The sequence below is a fragment of the Amphibalanus amphitrite genome, unplaced genomic scaffold (assembly GCF_019059575.1).
Source record: "Amphibalanus amphitrite isolate SeventyFive unplaced genomic scaffold, NRLGWU_Aamphi_draft 001003F_arrow, whole genome shotgun sequence".
NCBI classification, from domain to species: Eukaryota; Metazoa; Arthropoda; class Thecostraca; order Balanomorpha; family Balanidae; genus Amphibalanus; species Amphibalanus amphitrite.
In genome coordinates, this window is record NW_024882497.1 from 206,251 (window position 1) to 232,425 (window position 26,175).

The 26,175-nt window shown below is 47.6% G+C and overlaps 1 protein-coding gene across 1 annotated transcript in view; it reads left to right on the top strand.

Moving 5' to 3' along the window:
- LOC122369063 (neurotrophin 1-like) overlaps positions 1–26,175 on the top strand; it is a 54,948-nt gene that overhangs the window by 27,381 nt on the left and 1,392 nt on the right. The window contains exons 5-8 of the mRNA XM_043343441.1: positions 7,448–7,534; positions 24,088–24,191; positions 24,540–24,686; positions 25,993–26,120. Coding sequence (XP_043199376.1) covers positions 7,448–7,534; positions 24,088–24,191; positions 24,540–24,686; positions 25,993–26,120 — 466 coding nt within the window. The remainder of the gene's footprint in view (positions 1–7,447; positions 7,535–24,087; positions 24,192–24,539; positions 24,687–25,992; positions 26,121–26,175) is intronic.

Sequence of the window (26,175 nt, forward strand, 5' to 3'; positions counted from 1 at the left end):
GTATGGTGAATTTCTAGATAATCCAACAATAAATATGGCAGGTAGAAGCCTGCTAAGGGTAAGATGTCACCGGCTGAAGCGGCATCGGCCGACGCGGGAAACGCGGCAATCACAATTTTGTGTTTACACACTCATAAAACTCAAGTTGTTACCGGCTGATTTTCAAAATTATTTGACCATATAATTGCCTGTACACTTCTCAGTCTTCTCACCGAATTTGACGCGAATCTAATATAATCAGCGGTAAGGAGCGTGATGTAAAGACGGAACCGTCCCACCCCGGCACAGTCTACAATTCAGGCGGCGCGTAACGGCTAGCGCCGGCCGCCGCGCCGCCGCGCCGCCGCGGCGGCAGGATGTTTGACTTTACACCGCTATTACTAGAAAAGTTGTGAACCGATTTTCTTACTTCTTGCACGAGAAGATCTGCAATTCAATTCTGGACAGGTAGCCGAAATTTCACATTGATATTATGCTTGCGGCGCGAGTTATTGGTGAAAACAGGAGGGGTGGGCGAAATCCGCCCCCCCCCCCTTCCACTGCGCGTGTTAAACTACGAGGGTAGGGTAACTAATTAAAGTGCTCTAATATTATCCTCGCACAAGTGCTGAGAAACTTAAAGAATACAGTAACTGAACTGTTGTAAACCACAAGACTGGCATTGCATTGACATTTATATGATTTGACAAGAACATCACCAGCTTATGCAATATGCATTCTAAGAGTACGCAAGTATGTACCTGTTTATATTCGGATCGAATAATCGGAAGCTCCTAAACGGCAGTCATGCTGTATGGCAAATAAACCGAACACGTTGGTGGTTGGTATACGTTGAACGCATACCGGACAGGCCGCATACAGACCGGACGTAAGCACTGGACACCTGCGGACCAGGGGGCCATAGGTACCGGACACATGTGAGGACAACCGGACACAGCGACCAGGGGTACCATACCGGGCACATTGGTCCGACATAACCGGACACTGGTCCGGACATAACCGGACACATGTCGGCCGCGGCTCTGACCAGCGCCAAAAGCCGAGCCCCCCGGAATGTGGGGATGACGAGATTAATGCCAAGGTCACACAATGTCCTCCAATGCTCCCATCCAACGATCGCATTAGCCGCGGCTCTGAACCGGTATACACAATAGCGGATCTCTTCAGACTCGCGTGAGATTTGAATCTGGATTCGATGTGTCTGGGGATTAATTATCTATTTTTGATAGCGGACCTAGCTTAATTCCTGAATTCCTAATAGTGCTGGCGATGAGTTTTGCAAGTCCTATGAGGTGCATCCTCCAGCATTTTCTCAGTTAATTTATCTGACAGTAAATCCTGCTAACACATGTGAACTGTGGATTGAATATGTTTTTTTTTCGGTAGTTTACGGATATTGTGGTATGACAGTTTGACGTTTGTGAAAAGCGATAATGTGAACACATATATATTGCACAAACCGGTTTCGATATCACTTCATCAGTGTGCAAATATATAAATAAAACACACAAAATACAAAACGGAGACGAAATAGGTACATTTCGTCTCCTATTTCGTCCCGAAATAGGTAAGTACCTATTTCGTCTCCGTTTTGTATTTTGTGTGTTTTATTTATATATTTGCACACTGATGAAGTGATATCGAAACCGGTTTGTGCAATATATATGTGTTCACATTATCGCTTTTCAGTTTACGGATACTAATTTGATATTTCTCCGGATAATTTCACATTCTTGTGTTAGCCTTTGTAACGTTTTTGATGGACCAGTTATTGCCAGTGGGATCTATGGCTCATATCAGTCACATTCATCAGCCATGTACCTATCAGCCGGGAGAGTATCAGTGAGATGATTCCCGATAAGCTGTGGGCTAGTTAATCCGACAGTATACAAACTAGAGATGTCAATCGAATACCAATTTTTTGGTATATCGATACCAAACCGATACCAACTTGGTATTTGGTATTTCACCCTCCTATACTTGGTATTTTGTTGGTATTATGAACCCTCACTAATGTACAAGAGGCTGAGAAATTGGTATAAATTTGGTATTTGCCTCATGTTCCCAAGTTGGTTCGGTTTCGGTATTCCCTCACGGTTCTGGTTGGTATTTGGCTTGGTATCGGTATTCCGATTTTCTGTAATTGACATCACTAGTACAAACACTTTCTCACGAGTTTGCTCAGACCCTCTCCCTCAGACTACTCATACAATCTCAGACTGTTGAGTCCCTTACAGACTACTCAGACCCTCTCTCACAGACTACTCAGACCCTCTCAGATATACCCTCTTGACTCAGACTGCAGTACAATACAAACTGTATACAGTCTCTGCAGTGTTCGGGGTAAGCCTTACGCCGTGACCTTACCACGGACAGAGATCAGAGCCGCTGACCGGCTGGCTGATCGGCGGCGGTGAGACGAGTGGGCTCTAGTGTCAGTACCTACGGTTAGAGATTAGAGCCGCTGACCGGCTGGCTGATCGGCGCTGGTGAGACGAGTGGGCTCCAGTGTCAGTGTGTGCTGAGGACTCGTAACGAGTCGGTGATAGTGTGCTGAGGATTTGTGGCTGACCGCTGGCACCGCTGGCACTGGGACGCTGGGGACGGTGACTACCATACGAGATCCTGCGTGACGGTATGAGACTGGGGGCTGCTGCGGGGGTGTTACTGGAGCAGTAGTGTCGATAGATCAGCATCGCTTGGTCAGAGGGTTGTTGCAATGCAACAATTCTTATCGCTAAAATTATCCCATAGCATTCCAACATTATTGGCTGAATGAGGCCCGTAGCGTGTCTAACGTTGTTGTTTCTTTTTGGTCGTGCGTCGTGTTTTCACGGGTCCTTATCGTGCAACACCTGTGAATGAATTTGAAGTGGAATCTGGTGGTTACACACAATGAACTTCGTATTTTGAAAGGATCTATCTTTCCTCTATAATTTGAAGAGTTTCCAATGACCCAGTGATGGCCAACGAACCCACCGCGCGCTCCTCACAGCGACTATCGCCAGACCGGAAGTGCGGACTTCCGGTCGGCTGCACGCGCTGCCCGCCGCACTTCCGGCGAGACGAGCTGCCTCCGTCTGGTTGTCACTGACGTCACTGCTGTGTTTGCTGTCACTGACGTCACTGCTGTCACTGACGTCACTGCTGTCACTGATGTCACTGCTGTCAGTGACGAACTTCGCCTTTCTGGGGAGGGACATTACGGAAACAAATTCCGATCAAACGATACACAGCATTCAGATCATAAGCCACATCTCACCAAATCTTGCATATCTTTCCTCTGGGCTATTGTCACATGGACTCCAATGTTCTTCGAGGGAAGCTAGTCGCCAGTGCCGAAGTGCCAGGCAAGAGTCCCGTGTAACGCTAATGGGGCGTTCCACGACAAATCGACAAATAAAAAATTAAATTTGCACCCTCATATTTTATTTTTCGTTGAAAACTGGTGTAAGGGGTTGTGATGGGCGGAGAAGCCAGCTGTGGCAAGGATTTTTTCTTCGAACAACGGTTTCCGAGATATAGCCTCGGGCAATTCCAGCAGGTCGCGCTGCAGCCCTATGTTTGGCGGCCTATAACTCAGAAACTATTGGTTTTCTACGATAAAAAACTTTATATGGTTCAACTCACAATCAGCCAACAAACATTTTGGCTATCTCGGATTTTCGATTTTCGAAAATTTTGATCACGTGACCTTTTGACCTATTTTTCGAAGAGTGACCTTGATATTTTCCCCACTCAAAAGTTGACCTTAGGTCACGTGACCTAAGGTCAACTTTTGACCTTTTGACCTTTCGAGGTCAACATACATATGTTTCGATGCGGATCGACGAGAGGATCACGATGCTGCTATTAGTTTGTTCCTAGCTAGGATACCTTGAAAGTTATTCGAGAAAAACTTCATATATATGTAGTGCCGCAATTTTGACTTCCTTTTTGCTCCTGTGACGTCATCTTTGACCTGACCTGAAAATGACCTCGGTAAAAATTATAGACCTTATCCATTTGTAGTGTACCCTGCACCGTTTACCGCTTGTCGCTATCTTGCTTTATTCTCGAGATCTCGCTGTCGCTCCCGCTCGTAATAATGGACAGGTCATAAAAATGACCTGACCTGAGGTCAACGCAAGGCGATATCCACTTTTTTATTTTCGCATATGAATGACAATTGATAATGCTTTAATCGTCATCAGACAAAATTGCAACTTTCAGTGGGGAAAATATCAAGGTCACTCTTCGAAAAATAGGTCAAAAGGTCACGTGATCAAAATTTTCAAAAGTTGAAAATCCGAGATAGTAAAAATGTTCGTTGGTTGATTGTGAGTTGAACCATATAAAGTTTTTATCGTAGAAAACCAATAGTTTTTTAGTTATAGGCCACCAAACATAGGGCTGCAGCGCGACATCCAGGAATTGCCCGAGGCTACAGGGTGTTTCACTAAAAGTGTCAAAAAGTAAAAGGTCATAATGCACATAATAACAATGTTTTATACGGAAATTTGCATACCATTTCATCCGCAATTGTTGGACATTTGAATATATAAAAACGATAGCACCGTCACTCAAACCTATTCCACATATCCGCCCCTTCTTTTGATGCACCGTTTCGGCACGTGTCCGGAGGTGCCTCACAGCCCGTTTTCATCTTCAGCGTCCAAACTGTCGGCAAAGCCTTGAATGGTGCTCTTCAGCTCCCGAAGTGATGCGACTTGAGTCTTCCTCAGCTCTGCGAGAGCTACTGACCAAAACCAGAAGTAAAACGGTGACAGATCGGGGCTTTGCGCTGGCCAGAGGCGGGCGGCGAGGCAGCTGATTTTTCGGTGCAGGAACTTCTAATCCAGCCAGTTCCTGGCGGTTACAGCCATTACCTATAGTGGCTGTTTTTGATAACTTGTAAGGCCTTGGCTATTTCTGATGTTGAAATTAGCTTCTTGTTATCTTCAAAGACCCTCAAAAAGACCCTGACCTTTTCAACGGTTTCCGCCGAGAGGTGGGGGACCCCGTCTTTTTTGGACTGCGACCGGCATCGAAGGAACCCTTTTAAACCTCTCAAGAAGCCCTTTGAACCTTTTATAATCTGGAACGTAGCGAGGTGAGAGAATAAAACGTTTCCTGAAAAGTCGGCATACGGTTTCAATGTTTCTGATGGCACCAAAGGTAAGTGTAATTCACCCCTCCTGTTGAGGTGTAAATAACCTGTTCTTGTTCTGCATAAGGAAAAAACGACTAGTAACTTTGGCCTCCTGCCCTCGCTCCGTATGAGTGTAAAATACATCTTAAATGGACAAAGCATAAATGTCCAAAAATTTGCAACCAAGCCACGTGCGCAACCACGTGATTTGCATATTTTATATAACTTTAATAGGCATTTACTTTTTGACACTTTTAGTGAAACACCCTGTATATCTCGGAAACCGTTGTTCGAAGAAAAAAATCCTTGCCACAGCTGGCTTCCCCGCCCATCACAACCCATTAGACCAATTTTAAGCAAAAAATAAAATATGAGGGTGCAGGGCACTTGTCGATTTGTCGTGGAACGCCCCTAATGTTTTCTCTTCTTTATCAGTACCCCATCTGGAGGTCGTCTCTCCCATGCTAATAATGGCTCCTGGTCGTCTACCGAGAGTGTGCTGTGTCACAGAATGACAGGAGCCAACAGAACAGTGATAGCTCGTCTGGGCCGGTGAACGGACGGGCGCCAGTACACGACCTTGGCGATCGCCGGGCTCTGCTGCACTGCAGAGCGGATTAGCCCGGCCGAAGGGATTGGCACCTCCGGGTCCGGGTGGATCCGGCGGGATACGGGGACCAGTGGGATACAACTGAGATCTATCGGGAGGCTGAGGCTATTTTTGGAGCTCGGATACTCCCCTTGGCCTCTGGTGACCTGCCTGAACTCGGTGCGAACTGCGATCTTCACTAGCTATCGTTGTTTTGTCTCTGGTGGCCGAGCCTGTGTTGATTTGGCTTTGCTCTTACCGGTTGTTGACCGTTGCTTTAGAAATGTCTCTGCTCAACAACGTGCGTGTCGACATATAGCCCATGCGACCTTTCTGGCCTTTTGCATGGTAGGAGGTACATTGTTATTTCTTGTTCTTTGTAACCCCGTTGTTGTCTCTGAAAACCTCTGCCAATCCCGGTGTACCCAAATAACTCCCTAGCTTCTTCTCTGTTGACCTCTGTCAACCCACCATGACCTCTGCTGATCTCTGCTAGTATCTGACTCTCCGTGGCCTCTGCGAACTCACCATTACCTGTACTGACCTACCATCGTCGTCACTGTTAACCTCTGCTAACCCATAATGACCTCTACTGACCCACAATGACCAGTGCTGATCTCTGCTGACCCACTATGATCTCTGCTGAAGTGCTGACCCACTATGATCCCTGCTGACCCACTATGATCTCTGCTGACTCACTAGTCACTATGATCCCTGCTGACCCACTATGATCTCTGCTGACTCACTATGATCTCTGTTGACCCAAGTTATGATCTCTGCTGACCCACTATGATCTCTGCTGACCCACTATGATCTCTGCTGACCCACTATGATCTCTGCTGACCCACTATGATGCTGACCCACTATGATCTCTGCTGACCCACTATGATCCCTGCTGACCCACTATGATCTCTGCTGACCCACTATGATCTCTGCTGACCCACTATGATATCTGCTGACCCACTATGATCTCTGCTGACCCACTACGATCTCTGCTGACCCACTATGATCTCTGCTGACCCACTATGATCTCTGCTGATCCACTATGATCTCCACTGACCCACTATGATCCCTGCTGACCCACTATGATCTCTGCTGACCCACTATGATCTCTGGTGACCCACTATGATCTCAGCTGACCCACTAGGATCTCTGCTGACCCACTATGATCATTGCTGACCCACTATGATCTCTGCTGATCCAGTATGATCTCTGCTGACCCACTATGATCTCTGCTGACCCACTATGATCTCTGCTGACCCACTATGATCTCTGCTGACCCACTATGATCTCTGCTGACCCACTATGATCTCTGCTGACCCACTATGATCTCTGCTGACCCACTATGATCTCTGGTGACCCACTATGATCTCAGCTGACCCACTATGATCTCTGCTGACCCACTATGATCATTGCTGACCCACTATGATCTCTGCTGATCCAGTATGATCTCTGCTGACCCAATATGATCTCTGCTGACCCACTATGATCTCTGCTGACCCACTATGATCTCTGCTGACCCACTATGATCCCTGCTGACCCACTATGATCTCTGCTGACCCACTATGATCTCTGCTGACCCACTATGATCTCTGCTGATCCACTATGATCTCTGCTGACCCACTATGATCTCTGCTGATCCACTATGATCTCCGCTGACCCACTATGATCCCTGCTGACCCACTATGATCTCTGCTGACCCACTATGATCTCTCCGTCCGTTGCAGAATGTTTCGACGATCGGTATTCGTTTCGGCGGCAGCGTCCATGACGACAACAACCTGGTCGACGAGACCGCCGCCTGCGCCGCCTCGGTGGGTACAGACGTTCTGAGACTTTAGGCTTACTCGTTAAAAATAGTTTACGTTTACAATGCAAGGGCGCTGCATTCGACAAGAACGAATAGCTAAAATCCGAGCGCAACGGCTGGAATTCTTTACTTGATAGGTCATCATAGTTGCCAGCCACCTTTACCTGTTTATCTTAACTATTCAGATAATTTGTCAAGATCACGGAACATAATCGCTGGCATTACCGTTGCTTGTTGATTATTTTGTTCGACTGTGGGACACTGCTACGCATGGTATTTATATGTCCGCTGCGGCGCGTACTGATTTTGTCCACTTTAACCCGCGCCGGGCCTGGGGGTGTTTGAACACCCCCCTGCGGTTTTTCGCAGATATCTCAAAAACGGCGGCGCGGAGCGCCGCCGTTTTTGGCACACCTGTTTGTGCATCTTTTCCGCAAATGTTGTTAAAATTTCAGACCCAGGTCACCTTAGGTCAGGTCACCAGGTCACGCCAAGTGACCTCACCTCAGAAAAAATAAGAATGCTTGTCATAGCTACACCCATTGATCGATTGCCTTGAAACTTTCAGCGATTGATTAGAGCAACATTGTCTATAAAATGTATTTCTCGGAATTTTGATATCGGTGACCTAAGGTCAGGTCAATTTTCCGACCTCTCCATTATAAGTCAATGGGAGAAAATTGAAAAGCGTTTGTTTTGCACGAACGTTTTTCTAGACACTCTCAAACATCGAGATATAGGCAAAATGGATACACTGAACCGGAAAATGGCAACTGTGACCCCTCGTTATGTCCCCGAGGTCATCTCAGGTCACGAACAGAATCTAACAGTTTTTCGCTAATAACTTCTGATAGAGACGTGCTAGAGCGCTGAAAACGCCTTATATGTGTTTGGCTCGACGTTGCGGATCGACTGATATGCAACATGACCTTTTCCGGTCAGGTCATGACCTTGACCTGAGGTCAAATTTTCAAGTTGACCTTTCAAGGTCAGATTATAGTCATTCGACGCGTCTCGACGAGAGGAACACGATGGTGGCAAAAGTAATGTCATGACTCTTTTGAGTCAAAAGTTATTGCCGAAGAAAACGTTTTTCGTAAAAACGGCTATTTTTGGAGTTTTTGCCCCCTGGAGGCTAAACCGTTGACCTGAGGTCAAATCTGAGAATATTACTCAGAAAGGTCTGTAAAAGGGCTATCGAATGCGCTTTTCCGAGGCGCTGTAGCTCTATCGGTTCCCGAGATAGCCGTTGGCAGTTTCTAAAATGTTTGACCTTTGGTGACCTCTGGTGACCTGACCTTTGACCTGACCCAAAAAATGACCGAAGTGCTTTCGTCCTTATTTTGGACGTTCTTTCGATTGCTGCTTACCGCGTGTCGCTACGTGGCCCAGGAGCCGAGTTAGAAGGGGGGTGTTCAGACACACCCCCCCCCCCCCCGGCCCGGCGCGGAATCTCAGAGCACCGGCCCGGCGCGGGTTTTAACAATAGCTGACCAACTGGTACATAACTAACGTAATGTATTTATTAGCAATGGGAACATCTGTCCCCAACTTAGCACTGACAATTTATTTATTTTTCCCGTAGCCGGAAATTTAAATATTCCCTTATGAATTGGTGCACTGACCGTTCGCCTGTTGTTACCCGCAGTAGGAGAGTATTTTCCCTTTTAACGTCCCTAAGCTGACCGTTCACCTGTCGTTACCCGCAGTAGCATGGTGTGTCGTTTCGGGAACTAGCGACCCGCGGCCGGGCGCAGCGGAGAGGTGCCCGCCATAGGGTTTGGGGGCTATTTTTTCACGTTTCGGTCTGAATCGTGAAAAGTACTGGTCGTAGCAAATATGTTCCCTGGTTTCTGAATTTTCAGCCCACGTGGAGTGCGATAGGACAAGAGTCATTTTCGTACAGACAAAACTGTGCCCGCGTTTTTTGGTCAAAGTAAAAATGTTCAGCAGCTTTTAACACGTGGGCCGCCGCAAAACAGGGTACACCGGAGGACTTAAGATTCAATATCTCCTAAGCCATCATAGATAGCAAATATGTTCCCTGGATCTATGTAGATAATACTTTAGAGAACACTTCAGGCCAAAAATTGTTTCTCGACAACTTACACCCAGCCCGCGTTTTTGGCCTAAATGCAATGCAACAAGGCAGCCGACCTTTAGGGCTCAGTTAGCGAGTTTATTTTTAGCGAGCACTTCGAGCATTTCAACGTTCGATGAAATGACATATTTTTTCAACGCAGTCGTTTCTTCATTTGCATCTAAACGCGACCCATATGATAATGTGACGGTATCGTCACACTAGAAAGTGTAATTCATCGTAATTTATAGGGCTAATTCTCGGCGCACAGCAGCAGACGGACACCGACTGACCCACCATCTAAAGGCAGTTTGGCGAAGCAGTATCGTGAATCACAGCCGCGAGATGTCCCTAGCGTAGAACACCGTCTGTTTGCCCAGTTTAAATACGTGCTGTTTGCCCTCTGTCAACCCCTGAATCATGGGGCTGGGGTCGCGGATGAATGGGCGACCGCCCGCCGCGCGGGGAGGGGGCTGCTCCCCTGACCCGGACCGCCACGGCGTGGGGACAGACGGTCCCGCGCGTGCCTCACGTCGCCGCATCACACCGGTCAATTACGCTGGTTGTGAGGAACCGCCCATTGTAGTGGTGGGTGATCCAACGCAGACCATGTCAGAACCCCACTGAGGGGGTGTCAACTGTCACCCGTGTCAGCTGGCTCAGACCCATGATATCCCCATACGGAAAGCGACGTTCCAAAGAGCAATATGCCTATAGCCGGTATTATTGATGTTTAATTCGAGAATGTATGCATGTAAGTTCATGATGTGTTAAAGCACTCCAAGTGCACAACTTTGCCCTCTCATCTCGAGCAATAACCTGTTTTTTACTTTTGACAGATCTTTAGTGACTTAACACTCGCAAGTCGCACTTATAGCGGGGTCGAACGGACCCCCCCCCCCCCCCCCCACGGTTTTTCGCGATTATCTCGCGCAAAAAGCGGCCGATCGCGACGAAACTCTCAGTACCCTCGAGTTAATCAATTTTACACATACTCCTAAAATTTCATGACCTGACCCAAATGACCTTTGACCTGTGACCTGATTCTCGAGACCATGTTCGACCGGAATCGCGAATTGGCGATGTCGGCTCACATTATTCGCGCAATTTCCTTTTTTGTGGTGTGGGTTTCAAGGTCACGTGATGGTCAGGTCAAGGTCATTGATGACCTTGATGACCTTGCTTCACTTTTTCGAGTTTAACATGTTTCTAGGGTAGTCTCTGGAGCTGATTTCGAATTCCCATTTGAAGATTTATGAAGTAGTTTTGGTGCCCTCGTAACATGCTACGAAGCTGTCAGTGGTGGTCAACACCTGATATGGATGGCCGCCGGCCGGCAGGACTCCTACTGGTTGACCTGACCTGACCTGACCCGACCTGGCCTAAATACATTAAGACATCATAGGTATGTGATCAAAACTAACATGAACTACGTGTTCAGTACCCCGCAAAATCCCTTTTTCAGCCTCACTTTACGAACTTCCGGCAAATCCTGATTTTCCCGATTTTTGGGTCATTGACCTGACCTGGAAGGTCAACCAATGACATAAATAAGACCATAAAATTGGGCATCGTTGGCTTACTCTCGTCGCGGGCAACACGTTCGTTTTTCTTTTCTGGAAGCTCTAGCTCCACCAGAGGCCAAACGGCAAGGAGGGTCCAACAGACCCTCCTTGCATCCCCCCCTATGCATTAGACGCTGGCAAACACGAATACGGGCGAGGTTTAAAACGAAGGAGAAATATTGTTACCAGCGAACGGACAGCGCAAGCGAAGCGAAATCTTTTTAAGATACTCGTAACGGAAAGATATCAGCATTTAGGTACATATAGCGGCGCCGGCCCGGCCCGGCCTGTAACGCTTTTGAGAGGCATATACCTATGTATTTCAGGCCTCAGTAACCGTTGCAGTGGTTGGGCTGATCGACCTGCCGCCCTTTTTGTTGGGAAGCCTATTTCCTCTACCTCGCAATTAACTTGCCATTTTGCCCCACCAATGAGTGTTTTGCCCCACCAACTTGAGCTGATTTGCAGGACTTTGTTGCTTTTCAAATCAATCATTGAGGAGCTTTGGAATGTCTGTGTTATGCAAAATGTTACATTTGTAAATATAGGAATTGATTCAGTGTTCATTTTATTTAACTTGACAGTCGGTCAGTGTAGGTTTGATGCCTTTTTGCCCCACCAACTTTCCCGGAAAAGCTCCATCCATGGTGGCACGTGTCACGCGAAAGCTGTTTTGTTGAAGTAGCACTTTTGAAAGACCTAAACCTTTCTAGTAGAGGTTTTACCAATGGGTCCACAGAGCAGGAATATTTCTATTTTGCACTCCTCTGAGAGCTAGAGCTTCGCGGAAAAAACGAGCGTGCTGTCCGTCACAAGAAGAAGCCGATGAGATGATACCCAATTTTAAGGTCCTAGGTCATCGGTTGACCTTCCAGGTCAGGTCAATGACCCAGAAGTCGGGAAAATCGGGACCTGTTAGAAAGTCGTTAACCCGCGCCCCGTTGGGCTCTGCCGAGCAGCGCGCCCCGTTGGGGGGGGGGGGCAATTTGCCCCCCCCCCCCCTAAGATCTCGAGAACCACGCAACCTAGCGACAAGCGGCAAACGGTGTTGGATAGCCCTATCAGGGTACTACCTTGTGACCCAAATTTATTGACCCAGGTCAAACCGATGACGTCACAGGTCAGGTCAAAGGTCGAATTTTCACAGTTTACAGGCATTTCAAGAAATGCGTTGTAAAATCGAGTAAAATGCATTTTATTGAAAATCATCGATGGGGAAATGTTCTTCAAACACATATTTTGCTATTTGAGGTCACTGATACCAGGTCAGGTCACAGAGGTCAGGTCACTGGGGGGGGGGGTCACAATATGAAAGTGTCGTGTGATACATGTTTTATGGTCCATTTTACATGACAAATGCGATTATGTGGGTCAGGCAGACTTTTGAGCCAGCTTAGGTCACGTTTTGGTCAAGGTCAGGTCAAGGTCAGGTCAAATTAGGTCAAATTTCAAAGTTGATATTTTGCATAAAAAGGGTATCGATATCATGCAGCTCGTCACGGGGAGTTCAATGGTGGTCTTGCCCTACGTGGTCTAGAATCGCTAAAAATTGAGTTGAAAAATTTGACGTCATCATTTTTGAACAGTTTTTCGCTATAACTTGGCCAAAAAACGAGATATCGATCTGAAATTTGGGTGTATATAGAAGAGCACAGGGACTATCATATATTTCCGTTTTTTTTCAAAATTCGGATTTTTTTGGATTTTTTTTAGTTTTTCTAAAAAATCAATTTTTTGAGTTTTTGGGGGTCTAAAACCCAAAATTTTGAAAATCCGAGATTGTAGTTTTGTAGCGCCGCTTTTTGTCTGCTAGACCATATAAAGAACTTTGAAATTGCTTGGTAACTGCAAATTTGGTGAGCGTTTCAAGATTGCATGCTTTTTGCTCATTTTTGCTCGAACATGACCTCAGTTTGACCTCAATAGCTCCTGACCTAAGGTGACCCAAGACTTGAAATTTGGTGCGAAGGTGTCAAATTGATGCCCGGGAAGGTACTGAAAATTTGGCGACGCTGCGCGCCGCCGTTTTCTTGCTATTCAGGAAAAACCACAGATGGGGCCCAAATGCCCCCCCCCCCCCCAACGGGGCGAGGGTTGTGTGGCTGCTATGTGATTTTCCCGGGGTGCCGATCACGAATATCGTTTTAGTTTTGATCACAGATGATGTCATTGAGCATTTAGACCAGGTCGGGTCAGGTCAGGTCAGGTCAACCAGTAGGGGTCGTAACTGGTATTCGAAATACGTGTCAACTGCCTCTGACAGATTCGTACCATGTTACGAAGGCACCAAACTACTTCGTAAATGTTCAAATCGTTGCTGAATTAGAATTCAGCTTCAAAAACAAGCCTAGAAACATGTAAAACTCGAAAAAGGGACCAAGGTCACCAAAGGTCAATGAACTGACCTGACCTTCAGGTGACCGTGACATCCACCCAAATGCATGGGAGCAACATCAAATCACATGTTTGAACGTTTGAAACCACAAAAAGCTTGCAAACGCGCGGCTAATGCGAGCCGACATAGGCCGAATCGCGATTCCGGCCAAACATGGTCTCGGAAAGCATGTCACAGGTCAAAGGTCATTTGGCTCAGGGTCATGAAATTTTCAGGGTAGGTGTAAAATTGATCAATGCGAGGGACTGAAAGTTTCGTCGCGATCGGCCGCTTTTTACGCGAGTTATTCGCGAAAAAACCTTAGGGGATGGTTGCCCCCTGTGCCGGCGAGGGTTAAGCAGTCGACAAAAGGCACTTTTGGAAAATTGACATGTGATGGAGAGTGGAGACATGGATGATGGAAGAGCAGTAAAAACAGCTGCAATGCGTTCAGTTTTACAATGAGCAATCGATTGGGATGCAACATGAGTTTTATCGGTCAGGTCATGAGCTCGACCTCGAATCGGGTCATGGCCCTCGCCGGCACAGGCCATTTTGAGTCCTTCGACGGCACAGGGGGGGGGTACAACCCCCCCTCGCGTTTGACCCCTGGTGGAGCTAGAGCTTCGCGGAAAAAACGAGCGTGTTGCCCGTCACCAGAGGAAGCCAATGATACCCAACTTTAAGATCCTAGGTCATCGGTTGACCTTCCAGGTCAGGTCAATGACACAAAAATCGGGAATGTCGGGACCTGTTAGAAAGTCGTAAAGCGTGGCTGCTAAGCGGTTTTCCGGGGTGCTGATCACGAATATCGTGTTAGTTTTGATCACAGATGATGTCGTTAAGCATTTAGACCAGGTCGGGTCAGGTCAGGTCAGGTCAACCGGTAGGGGTCGCGACGGGTATTCGTAATGCGTGTCATCCGCCTCTGACAGCTTCGTCACATGTTACGAAGGCACCAAAACTACTTCATAAATGTTCAAATGGTTGCTAAATTCGAATTCAGCTCCAAAAACTAGCTTAGAAACATGTAAAACTCGAAAAAGTGAACCGAGGTCACCAAAGGTCAATGACCTGACCTGACCTTCAGGTGACCTTGACACCCACCCTAATGCATGGGAGCAACATCAAATCACATGTTTGAACGTTTGAAACCACGAAAAGCTTGCAAACGCGCGGCTAATGTGAGCCGACATACGCCGAATCGCGATTTCGGCCAAACATGGTCACGGAAAAGAGGTCACAGGTCAAAGGTCATTGGAGTCAGGGTCATAAAATTTTCAGGGTAGGTGTACAATTGATCAATGCGAGGGTACTGAAAGTTTCGTCGCAATCGGCCGCTTTTTACGCGAGTTATTCGCGAAAAACCTTAGGGGGTTGCATCAACCCCCTCCCCTGTGCCGGGGGGGGGTAAAAATGTTCATCTTTGGAGGTCAAATTACGCACCATTCTACACCATTAGACGAGAGAGACATGGAGCAAGCGAAGCGAGCGGAGTCTTACGTAGAATAACGGAAATTTCTGAGTATGAGCGCCCGGCCGGCCAGCTGTGGTCACGATTTTGCGACGCTTATATCCCAGCAACCACTTGACCGATTTACATGCGGTAATTTTTGTAGGGTAGCTTCATTCCTTCTACCAAGTATTGGACCATTCCCGTTGCATGTTGGTGACCCCTTATGCACGTGCCACGTGCAAAACGAAGAGGTGTCAGTTTTGTTTTGTGTCAGTTGTCAGTTTTACATGGTTGCAATATCTCGGTGACTACTTGGCCGATTGCGCTGAAAGTTGGCATGTAGGTAGGCACCCACTAGGCAATGCATATCCATCCATCCATGTGAGTTGGGGTGCTGCTGCACGTGCGCACGTGCAGGGGTCGTTTCCAGATCTCGAGAACGGCTGGACCGATGGCGCTCAAATTTGGTACACGGTTAGGGACCAGTTAGTAGGGTGCCGTGCACAAGTCAGTTGGGAGTTGGGACCCATTCTGCACGTGCGCACGTGCAGGGTGCCGCTTCCAGATCTCGAGAACGGCTGGGCCGATTGTGCTCAAATTTGGCACATCGCTAGAGACCGGTTAGTAGGGTGCCATGCACAACTCGGTTGGAGGTACCCCATCGCAATTTCGTGAGTCGCCCCAAAAGGCGTTGTACTGATGCTAGCACAATTGATTGTTTTTAATGCCTATGTACAGCCCACCGCTAAAGTAATGTAGGGTTTTACCAATCTCAACGGTTGGCTTTGACTGGCGATTGTTTAATGCGGAGTGATCGAAAAGAAGATGTCAATAGCTAAATTTGCAGCTGCAAGGGTGACGATACATATAAGCTACATTCAAAGTTTCATTGTAGTCTGGCTAATCGTTCCTAAGCTTCAGAAGCAGAACATACCCATGACTGAAACCCCACATTACTTCTGCTGTGGACTGTACCACTACCCACAACAATGACAACAATGCACCGCTGGGCTACGCTTCGCTTGCGTTCCAGGACCATAGTGACGTCACAGGAAGGGACGCGGGCGGACCCCTGATGACCCGCCCGCTGTCAAAGGGCGGGCTGGGTTTGACGGGCGCACAATAGCGGCCGCGCGCGTGTTCCTGGAAGGGTTAGCGAAGGCACGGGCGCCGGAAGGGTTGGACGCTTTGACCCTCTCCCAGACCTCCCGCTGTTACTGCTACTGAGAAGGGAAATAAGTGACGGTGGTATTCACACAGGCTTTTCACTAATTTCTGACGTTTCGCACGCGTCGTCAACAAGAGATACTTGCACGAACACTAAGGTAACCGGGCTGTTTGTTAGCTTGAAACGCCGCCATGGAAAAACATACTGCTCCATGGTATAATTTCTTCCACGTGTGACCGGTCTGGAGCCTTTTCGCATTATGATACTTGTTCTTATCGATATAGGATCTCCATCGATCTTAGAATTTGCGATCTGAATGATGGGGCGGAGCAAGATTAAAATGGGTCTGAGCCAGGACAGTAGAATTGGAGTTGGACCCAGAGTCACCAAAATCTTACTAACTCCGACTCCAGAGTAGAATCGACATCGCTAACTGAATGGCTCAAAGTCATACCCGAAGCCAGTCTGCCGAAAAATAGCCATTTTCACGACGGGCTTTCTGGCAAGTGGACTTAGGTATATGGCAGTCTTCGCCATGGGCCGGGCCAGCCCAATGGGTCATGGGCTGGGCTGGGTCACGGGCTGCAGGCTGGGCCCTCAAATACCTATAAATAATCGATGGGCTGTGGATGGGCTGGGCCAAGGACTGTAAAGTGGACAGAGAGGTTCGCGACTGGGCTAAAAACCACAACTAGCTTATTACTGTGCAAGACTAAAAAAAACGAATGAAAGCATATATGTGCAACGTGCATTGTGCATAGGTACTGCTCCCAAAAGATTGTTTCTTTGCACCTATGGGTGACATATGTAATACCTGTTTGGTGTCCATGACTTTTAAAGGTAGTGTGCCAGCTTTCTTGGACCATATGGAGTTAATGACCCGGATAAGGAGAACCGGATTTTTAGAACTTATCCATACCTTCAAAACTTATGGAAACGTCTTAAATTCTTCAAATTTTGAGTACCCCAATGCGAAATTCGCCCCGACGGGTTGTCGGTCGTACCCCAACCACATTTCACACCACTATGAACAATAAATGCACACACTAAAATCGCTATTACCGATAGGCTCATCCAATCAAGTTTCGATAAACCCGTTCATCATCATCTCCTGCGGTTTCGAACACGCCTGTTAGGTGGCTTCTGATGCTCGTCGAGGTCGGAATTTCCAAATACGCGTGGTGCGTCGGGCCGCGCGCTCTGACTTCGGCCAAGAAAAATGCGTCAGCTGATCATTGTCATTTCTGCCACTTGCGTGTGGTGTAATGGGGTCATAACTTAAGAGACGGCTGTTTCATATCAATTATTTTACATAAAATCATATTTCAAACCACAAATTAATGTTCGACAGCCAAATTTAAGAAACAATACCAATACAGGCTTACAGTTTAAGGCTCGACATTGTGTTGTCTACGATTAGACAGCTGATAACTCATTCCCGTACGTCGTATGGTCGTAACACTATAATGACATTTGCTTATTGTCACAAGTGCGCCGCATTCGCGATTGTTGCCCGACGCCTGTTTGCAGGTGAGCCCACTACAGTTGTTATACATATCTAAAAACCGATAAACTTTTAGGCGAAAAAGGCACTATTCCAGGCCCATTTTTGATTTTTTTTTTTGCGATATTAGGTAAAAACAGAAGCTTCTTATCCTAGGAAAAATAAAACGGGAAATCTTTCAAAGGTGGCACACTACCTTTAATCCATTCATTTTTGACGGGCTGGGCTGGGCTGGACGGGCTAGGCCGGGCTGGGCTTTAACAATTTTACTATGCATGGGTTCGCGCTGGGCCGGGCTGGACTGGGATTTTGCGGCCCGTGGCAAACACTGTTATATGGACTAAATCTGCAAAAAATATTTACAGCAAATATGTTAATATTTATCATGACTTTATTTTAGTGTTTTAACCCTCGCATGTGTAGGGGTAGTTGGATGGACCCGCCCCCTCGGTTTTTCGCGAATAATCTCGCTCAAAAAGCGGACGATCGCGACGAAACTTTCAGTACCCCCGAGTTGATCAATTTTACACATGCTCTTTTTTCATGACCTTGACCAAAATGACCTTTGACCCCTGGCCTTTTTCTCGAGACCATGTTTGACCGAAATCGCGATTCAGCGTATGTCAGATCACATTATCCGCGCGTTTCCAGTCTTTTTTGTGTGTTGTAAACGTCCGAACATGTCGAATGATGTTCATCCCGTGCATTACGATGGTGAAAGGTCAGGTCAAGGTCATTGACCTTTGAGGACCTTGATTCACTTTTTCGAGTTTTACATGTTCCTGGCATCCGATTGAACATTTACTTAGTAGCAGACATGTGCATGGATCCGAGTGATGCATCTATGATCTCAGTGGATCTCGAAGCAAAGTACTAGTTGGGATCTATGATCCCACCGGATCCGGCGTGAAAAATACGTCTTGGATCTATGATCTCATATGATCTGACGATAAATTAAGAACATGGATCTATGATCTAAGTGGATCCCACCATGCACCACATTTGAAACCATGTTTTAAAGGGTTTCTATGCCAACAAGTGACACAAAACTAGGGATTATGACGTGCGATCACATAAAATCACCAAAACAGAACGTTTGTGAGTTGAAACAAGTGCTTTTTTGGGATATATGTGTTGACAAAAAAGTGAGGATCTATGATCTCACTGGATCTTAACCCGCGCCCCGTAGGGTGGCCGAAACGGCCCCCTGTCATTTTCCGTCGATATCTCCTAAACGGCTGGAGATATCGCCACCAAACTTTCAGAACCCGTCTGTGCATCAACTTTACACATTGTGACCAAAACTTTTCCAGAGGCTATGATAGGTTGGCCACAAATGACGTCAGAATGACGTCATGTTCTAGGTAGTTCCCCGGTGGGGCTATCGAACGCCGTTTGAACTTTGAAAATCGGCCGGTAAATTTCTGAGATCTTAGGGGGCCGAAACGCCCCCCCCCCCTGCGGATTGTAGGGTCCGCCGATAGCCCCACGGGGCGCGGGTTAAGACTCGGATCTGTGATCCCTACGTATCTCTCGATAAATTACAGAACTGGATCTATAATCCCGTCGGATCTGAGATCAGGATCCGTGGGATCAGATCCCAGATCCATTTTCTCGGATCCATGCACATATCTGCTTAGTAGTTTTAGTGCCTTCGTAACATGTTACGACGCCGTCAGTGGTAGTTGATACCTACTATGGGGGCGTTCCACGACAAATCGACAAGTGCCCTGCACCCTCATATTTTATTTTTTGCTTAAAATTGGTCTAATGGGTTGTGATGGGCAGGGAAGCCAGCTGTGGCAAGGATTTTTTTTTTTTCTTCGAACAACGGTTTCCGAGATATAGCCTCGGGCAATTCCTGGATGTCGCGCTGCAGCCCTATGTTTGGCGGCCTATAACTAAAAAACTATTGTTTTTTTACGATAAAAACTTTATATGGTTCAACTCACAATCAACCCACAAACATTTTCGCTATCTCGGATTTTCAATTTTTGAAAATTTTGATCACGTGACCTTTTGACCTATTTTTCGAAGAGTGACCTTGATATTTTCCCCACTGAAAGTTGCAATTATGTTTGATGACGATTAAAGCCTTATCAATTGTCATTCATATGCGAAAATAAAAAGTGGATATCGCCCTGCGTTGACCTCAGGTCGGGTCATTTTTATGACCTGTCCATTATTACGAGCGGGAGCGACAGCGAGATCTCGAGAATAAAGCAAGATAGCGACAAGCGGTAAACGGTGCAGGGTACAAATGGATAAGGTCTATAATTTTTATTTAGGTCACGTGACCTAAGGTCAACTTTTGACCTTTCGACCTTTCGAGGTCAACATACATATGTTTCGATGCGGATCGACGAGAGGATCACGATGGTGCTATTAGTTTGTTCCTAGCTGGGATACCTGGAAAGTTATTCGAGAAAAACTTCATATATATAGTGCCGCAATTTTGACTTCCTTTTTGCTCCTGTGACGTCATCTTTGACCTGACCTGAAAACGACCTCAATAAAAATTATAGACCTTATCCGTGTGTACCCTGCACCGTTTACCGCTTGTCGCTACTTTGCTTTATTCTCGAGATCTCGCTGTCGCTCCCGCTCGTCACGTGACCTAAGGTCAACTTTTGACCTTTCGACCTTTCGAGGTCAACATACATATATTTCGATGCGGATCGACGAGAGAATCACGATGGTGCTATTAGTTTGTTCCTAGCTGGGATACCTTGAAAGTTATTCTAGAAAAATTGTCACATTGTTCGTTATCAATACGGGCGAATTATGTTTATTTTGACCTATTTGCGAGTTAGCTCATTTATTGTTATCTGCACTAAATGCATTGAAAGGAATGGATTGATGATAATAAACTACCGGTTGAACCCCGGACAAGGGAAAACTTCATATATATGTAGTGCCGCAATTTTGACTTCCTTTTTGCTCCTGTGACGTCATCTTTGATCTGACCTGAAAATGACCTCAGTAAAAATTATAGACCTTATCCATTTGTACCCTGCACCGTTTACTGCTTGTCGCTATCTTGCTTTATTCTCGAGATCTCGCTGTCGCTCCCGCTCGGAATAATGGACAGGTCATAAAAATGACCTGGCCTGAGGTCAACGCAGGGCGATATCCACTTTTTTATTTTCGCATATGAATGACAATTAACCCTCGCCCGTAAACGGCGATCTGCCACCTTCGTCCATGCAGGGGGGGGGGGTTGGTGCGACCCCCCCCCTTGGCGTTTGAATACGGAGCGTCGTAGAGCTTAGCGGAAAAGACCAACGGATTGCTCTCGCCGAGATCTCGCGATTGGTGGTATATTTTTTGGTCCTAGGTCAACATTTGACCTACTTTTGACCGGTCAAAGGTCAAATTTTCGGAAAAATATACTTTTTTCAACTTTCCGCGGCGATTGCGGCAAAACGGTGGGAGATATCGACTTGAAACCTTCACTATCGTGTTCCTTGATCAATTCTCTATCGTTTGGTATGTATTTCGTTTCCCTAGCTCTAAAAATGGCGCGTTGGGAGCGCCGGAAGTCGGCAAGGTCACAGTCGGCGGCAGAAATTCGAAAAATCAAAATTTAAATTTTTGAAATCTGATTGTATTTTTGGATTTGGAAGGTCCATTTGCTCCCTATAGAAGCTAATATTGCTGCATATTCCCATTGAGGTGACAAGAATTAGCAAAATAGTGGTTCGGGCGCTTTTCAAAAATAGTACCGGACGCTGTTCCTCTTGTGACGTCATAGCTCCGTGACCTGACCTGACCCGGTCAAGTTTCTTATACCATATGATAGCCAATACTTGCCCCAACATGCATGGGAAGTTTCATCACGATCCATCAACCGATGTCCGTACCACCGGCAGGAAACCTCGGGCGTTGGCACTCAGTTTGTGAAAATCCGGCCGGAGGCTGTTCCCTTTGTGACGTCATAACTCCGTGACCTGACATGACCCGGTCAAATTTTTTTATCAAAAGATGCGCAAGGTTTGCCCCATAAGTTACCCAAAATTTGGCGGCGCTGCGCGCCGCCGTTTTTGCACTATTTCCGAAAAACCTCAGGGGGGGGTTGCACCAACCCCCCCTACATGGGCGAGGGTTAATAAGGCTTTAATCGTCATCAAACAAAATTGCAACTTTCAGTGGGGAAAATATCAAGGTCACTCTTCGAAAAATAGGTCAAAAGGTCACGTGATCAAAATTTTTCAAAAATTGAAGATCCGAGATGGCAAAAATGTTTGTTGGCTGATTGTGAGTTGAACCATACCAGTATAACGCCTTTTGGGGCGACTAACGGAGCGAGCGAGAGGATGGGCCTTGCACGTGCGAACTTGCGAGGGGGTACCTCCAACTGACTTGTGCAAGGCACCCTACTAACCGGTCTCTAGCGATGTGCCAAATTTGAGCACAATCGGCCCAGCCGTTCTCGAGATCTGGAAGCGGCACCTTGCACGTGCGCACGTGCAAAATGGGTCCCGACTGACTTTTGCACGGCACCCTACTAACCGGTCCCTAACTGTGTACCAAATTTGAGAGCAATCGTTCGAGCCGTTCTCGAGATCTGAAAACGACCCCTGCACGTGCGCACGTGCAGCAGCACCCCAACTCTGGCACATGGATATGCAGTGCCTAGTGGGTGCCTACCTACATGCCAAATTTCAGCGCAATCGGCCAAGTAGTTACCGAGATATTGCAACAATTACAAAAGTGACACCTCTTCGTTTTGCACGTGGCACGTGCATAAGGGGTCACCCACATGCATCGGGAATAGTCCAATACTTGGTAGAAGGAATGAAGCTACACTACAAAAATTACCGCATGTAAATCGGTCAAGTGGTTCTGAGATATAAGCCTCGCAAAAGCGTCCGCACGGCCGGCCGGCCGGCCGGCCGCTCATACTCAGAAATTTCCGTTAATCTAAGGAAAGACTACGCTCGCTTGGCTCGCTCCGTAATAAAGTTTTTTTTTTCGTAGAAAACCAATAGTTTCTGAGTTATAGGCCGCCAAACATAGGGCTGCAGCGCGACCTGCTGGAATTGCCCGAGGCTATATCTCGGAAACCGTTGTTCGAAGAAAAAAATCCTTGCTACAGCTGGCTTCCCCGCCCATCACAACTCGTTACACCAGTTTTCAACGAAAAATAAAATATGAGGGTGCAAATTTAATTTTTATTTGTCGATTTATCGTGGAACGCCCCTATGGATGGATAGCCGGCAGGACGCCTCATGGTTGACCTGACCTGGACTGACCCCAGCTAGCCTTAAGTCAGGTGAAAGTTCAGGCCGCCAAAGGTCAAATTTTGCCAATGTCAACATTTTTTCTTCAAAAAAAGTGGCGTACAACTCGGAAACCAATAGAGCTACCCAGCCGATAACTCAAGAACCAATAGACGCAGCAAAACGCACGAGGAGGCAACCGAAAGAACGCGACGAGACACTTCCGATGAGTACCTGAAAGTTGAATTTCAAGGCCACAGGTCGGGTCAAGGTCAGGTCAAACACATGAAATTGGGCTTTCAGTAGCATGGGTCCAAAACACCTCTGGTGACCTGACCTTTGACCTGACCGAAAAAGTGACGCAAGTAATTTCGCGATTATTCCTGACGCTTTTTCGAACGTTGCTTTCCCCGTATCGCTACATGGCCCCGGAGCCGGAGGTATTGGCAGTCCAATGACGTATACGGCATGTCTGTATGTCTATTCTGTGATTTTATACCCATGATTTTTTAAACATGTGTCGTTTTTTGTTGAAATCTCAAATCATGACGTCACTAAAACCTCGATATTTCAAAATATTTTGAACTGATTTTTGGAAACTTTGTCACAATAAACATCTATCAATTCCCTACATGTAGTATGTCGGTACCTACCTGCACAAAATTTGGCACAAAAAACATCGTGCCTATGCTAAAATTCTGCAACAGCAATATTCCAAGTGTTCGTGCTTACAAACGGGCCAATTGTCTATATTGACTCTCAGTTGCTCCCGGGTCATGCGCAGCGCCTCGCCGACTGAGCGTAGCCAGGCGACAAGCCAGCCCGGCACCGCAAGAACTGCGCTGCCTCCCCCCCCCCCCCCCATCCCTCCTCCCGACCCCGTCCCCCGACCGCCGCGGCATTCCTCAGGCCACAATAGTGACTCCCCTCCCTCAGCTGACCCGTCCTCAGGTGCGGTGTAGGTACACTGGACAAATACTTCTGCCGGGGCTAACGGGGGTCCATGTTTGAACAAGGGATTAAGGGAAGCCTTCAAACATCTCAGACGGAGTTTTCGCCGAAACTACCAGCTAGCGCCATCCACCGGTGAACGGCGGTACTAAACTTCATTCGCTAGTTCCCGAAACGACACACCATGGAGAGTATTTCATCCCTGTGCTGACCGTTCACCTGCTTGTTCACCCGCAGGAGGAGATAATTTTCCCGACGATGGCGATGAACGATAAAAAGGAATGGCTGTACGTGGCCAATGTGGACTCAATGACCCAAGGCATCCGCGTGGAAAAGTGCCTGTAAGTACCTCACCAGAGCATCCGCGTGGAAAAGTGTCTGTAAGTGCCGACAAACTGACGGATTACGGGAGCTACTCAATACTGAAGGCGGCAAAAGGGCCGTTAGACGTGGGGCAGTCGTATTTTTCGGTTGCATCTCATTACTGTTTCTTTCATATATTGAATGTTGAATAGAGTCTCGACCAATATAAGTTCTAGCCTTTGATATATCACGATTGGCACATAAGGCATGACAGAAAATTTTGCTACTAGTGAAATATCTCCCTGACCCTACCATTTGTTTTGTGAATGAGTCAGTATCATCCCCATGTGAATTCACCTGACCCGGCGACCTCGCTGCCCCGACAGGGACGAGGGCAGGCCGTGTAAGATAGGGGAGCTGTTCACAGTCTGCAAACAGAAGTACATCTATCGGAAAATGCTGGCCATGGACGCTAACCAGAAGCTGGAGGCGGACAACTTCCGCATCCCCAGCACCTGCGCCTGCTTCGTCAAGTGAGTCCGTGACTCGAGTCAGGTGTCACAGTACCATCGTGATCCGAGTCAGGTGTCCTATAGTACAACCGTGTGACCCGAGTCAGGTATCCCAGCAGTCAGCGCTGCTTCGTCAAGTGAGTCTGTGACCCGAGTCAGGTGTCGTAGTACCACCGTGACTCGAGTCAGGTGTCCTAGTACCACCGTGACCCGAGTCAGGTGTCCTATAGTACAACCGTGTGACCCGAGTCAGGTACCTATCCCAGCAGTCAGCGCTGCTTCGTCAAGTGAGTCTGTGACCCGAGTCAGGTGTCGTAGTACCACCGTGACTCGAGTCAGGTGTCCTAGTACCACCGTGACTCCAGCCAGGTGCCCTAGTACCACCGTAACTCCAGTCAGGTATCCCAGTAGTCAGCGCTGCTTCGTCAAGTGAGTCCGTGACTCGCCAGTCAGGTGTCCCAGTACCACCGTGACTCGAGTCAGGTGTCCTAGTACCACCGTGACCCGATTCAGGTGTCCTAGTACCACCGTGACCCGATTCAGGTGTCCTAGTACCACCGTGACCCGAGTCATGTGTCCTAGTACCACCGTGACCCGATTCAGGTGTCCTAGTACCACCGTGACCCGATTCAGGTGTCCTAGTACCACCGTGACCCGAGTCATGTGTCCTAGTACCACCGTGACCCGATTCAGGTGTCCTAGTACCACCGTGACCCGATTCAGGTGTCCTAGTACCACCGTGACCCGATTCAGGTGTCCCAGTACCATCGTGACTCAAGTCAGATATCAAAGTTCCATCGTATGACCCGAGTCAGGTATCCCAGCAGTCAGCGCTGCTTCGTCAAGTGAGTCTGTGACCCGAGTCAGGTACCTCAGCAACTGTGTGACCCGAGTCAGGTACCCCTGAACCCGTGTGACCCGAGTGAAGTATCCCAGTTCCACTGTGTGACCCGAGTCAGGTCAGCTAGCCATCTAAGGGAGGCAGATGGGTTTGTTGTGTCTGTTTTAGATAAGGAGTCAAGGGTGTGGAGTGAAGGAGGAGTTTTGTGAGGATATCGCACTTGCCCAACTGGTGCGATATCGCACGACCTTCAGTGGAGGCACACATCTAATACTGGGTAGGAGCACACATCTGGTGGGCACATGACACTTGACAGCCGGTTAGGGGCTTCCATCCATCGCTTGGAGCATCACTTGTTGGCGTACCACATGCGAGTTATTTGTGGCCTAGCCCTACAAACAACTAGTAAGCCGCCGCCACACTCAGGCCTGCTTATCACATTCCCGTCGCTACCAGTCCCTCATGTGCATCTGGTATCTATTTCAGGAAGCTGACGACGCGTTTTAACGCCGGCGGCAACAAGTCGTCGCGCCGGGATAAGCGCCGCTCCCGCTCCCGGTCCCGTCGCCAGACGGCGGACAGCGGGTTCGCCTTCTCCGGCGGAGAGACCGACGGTGAGAGAAACTCCCGGGATGGCCGGGGGGGGGGGGCTGACCCGAGCGACGGTTA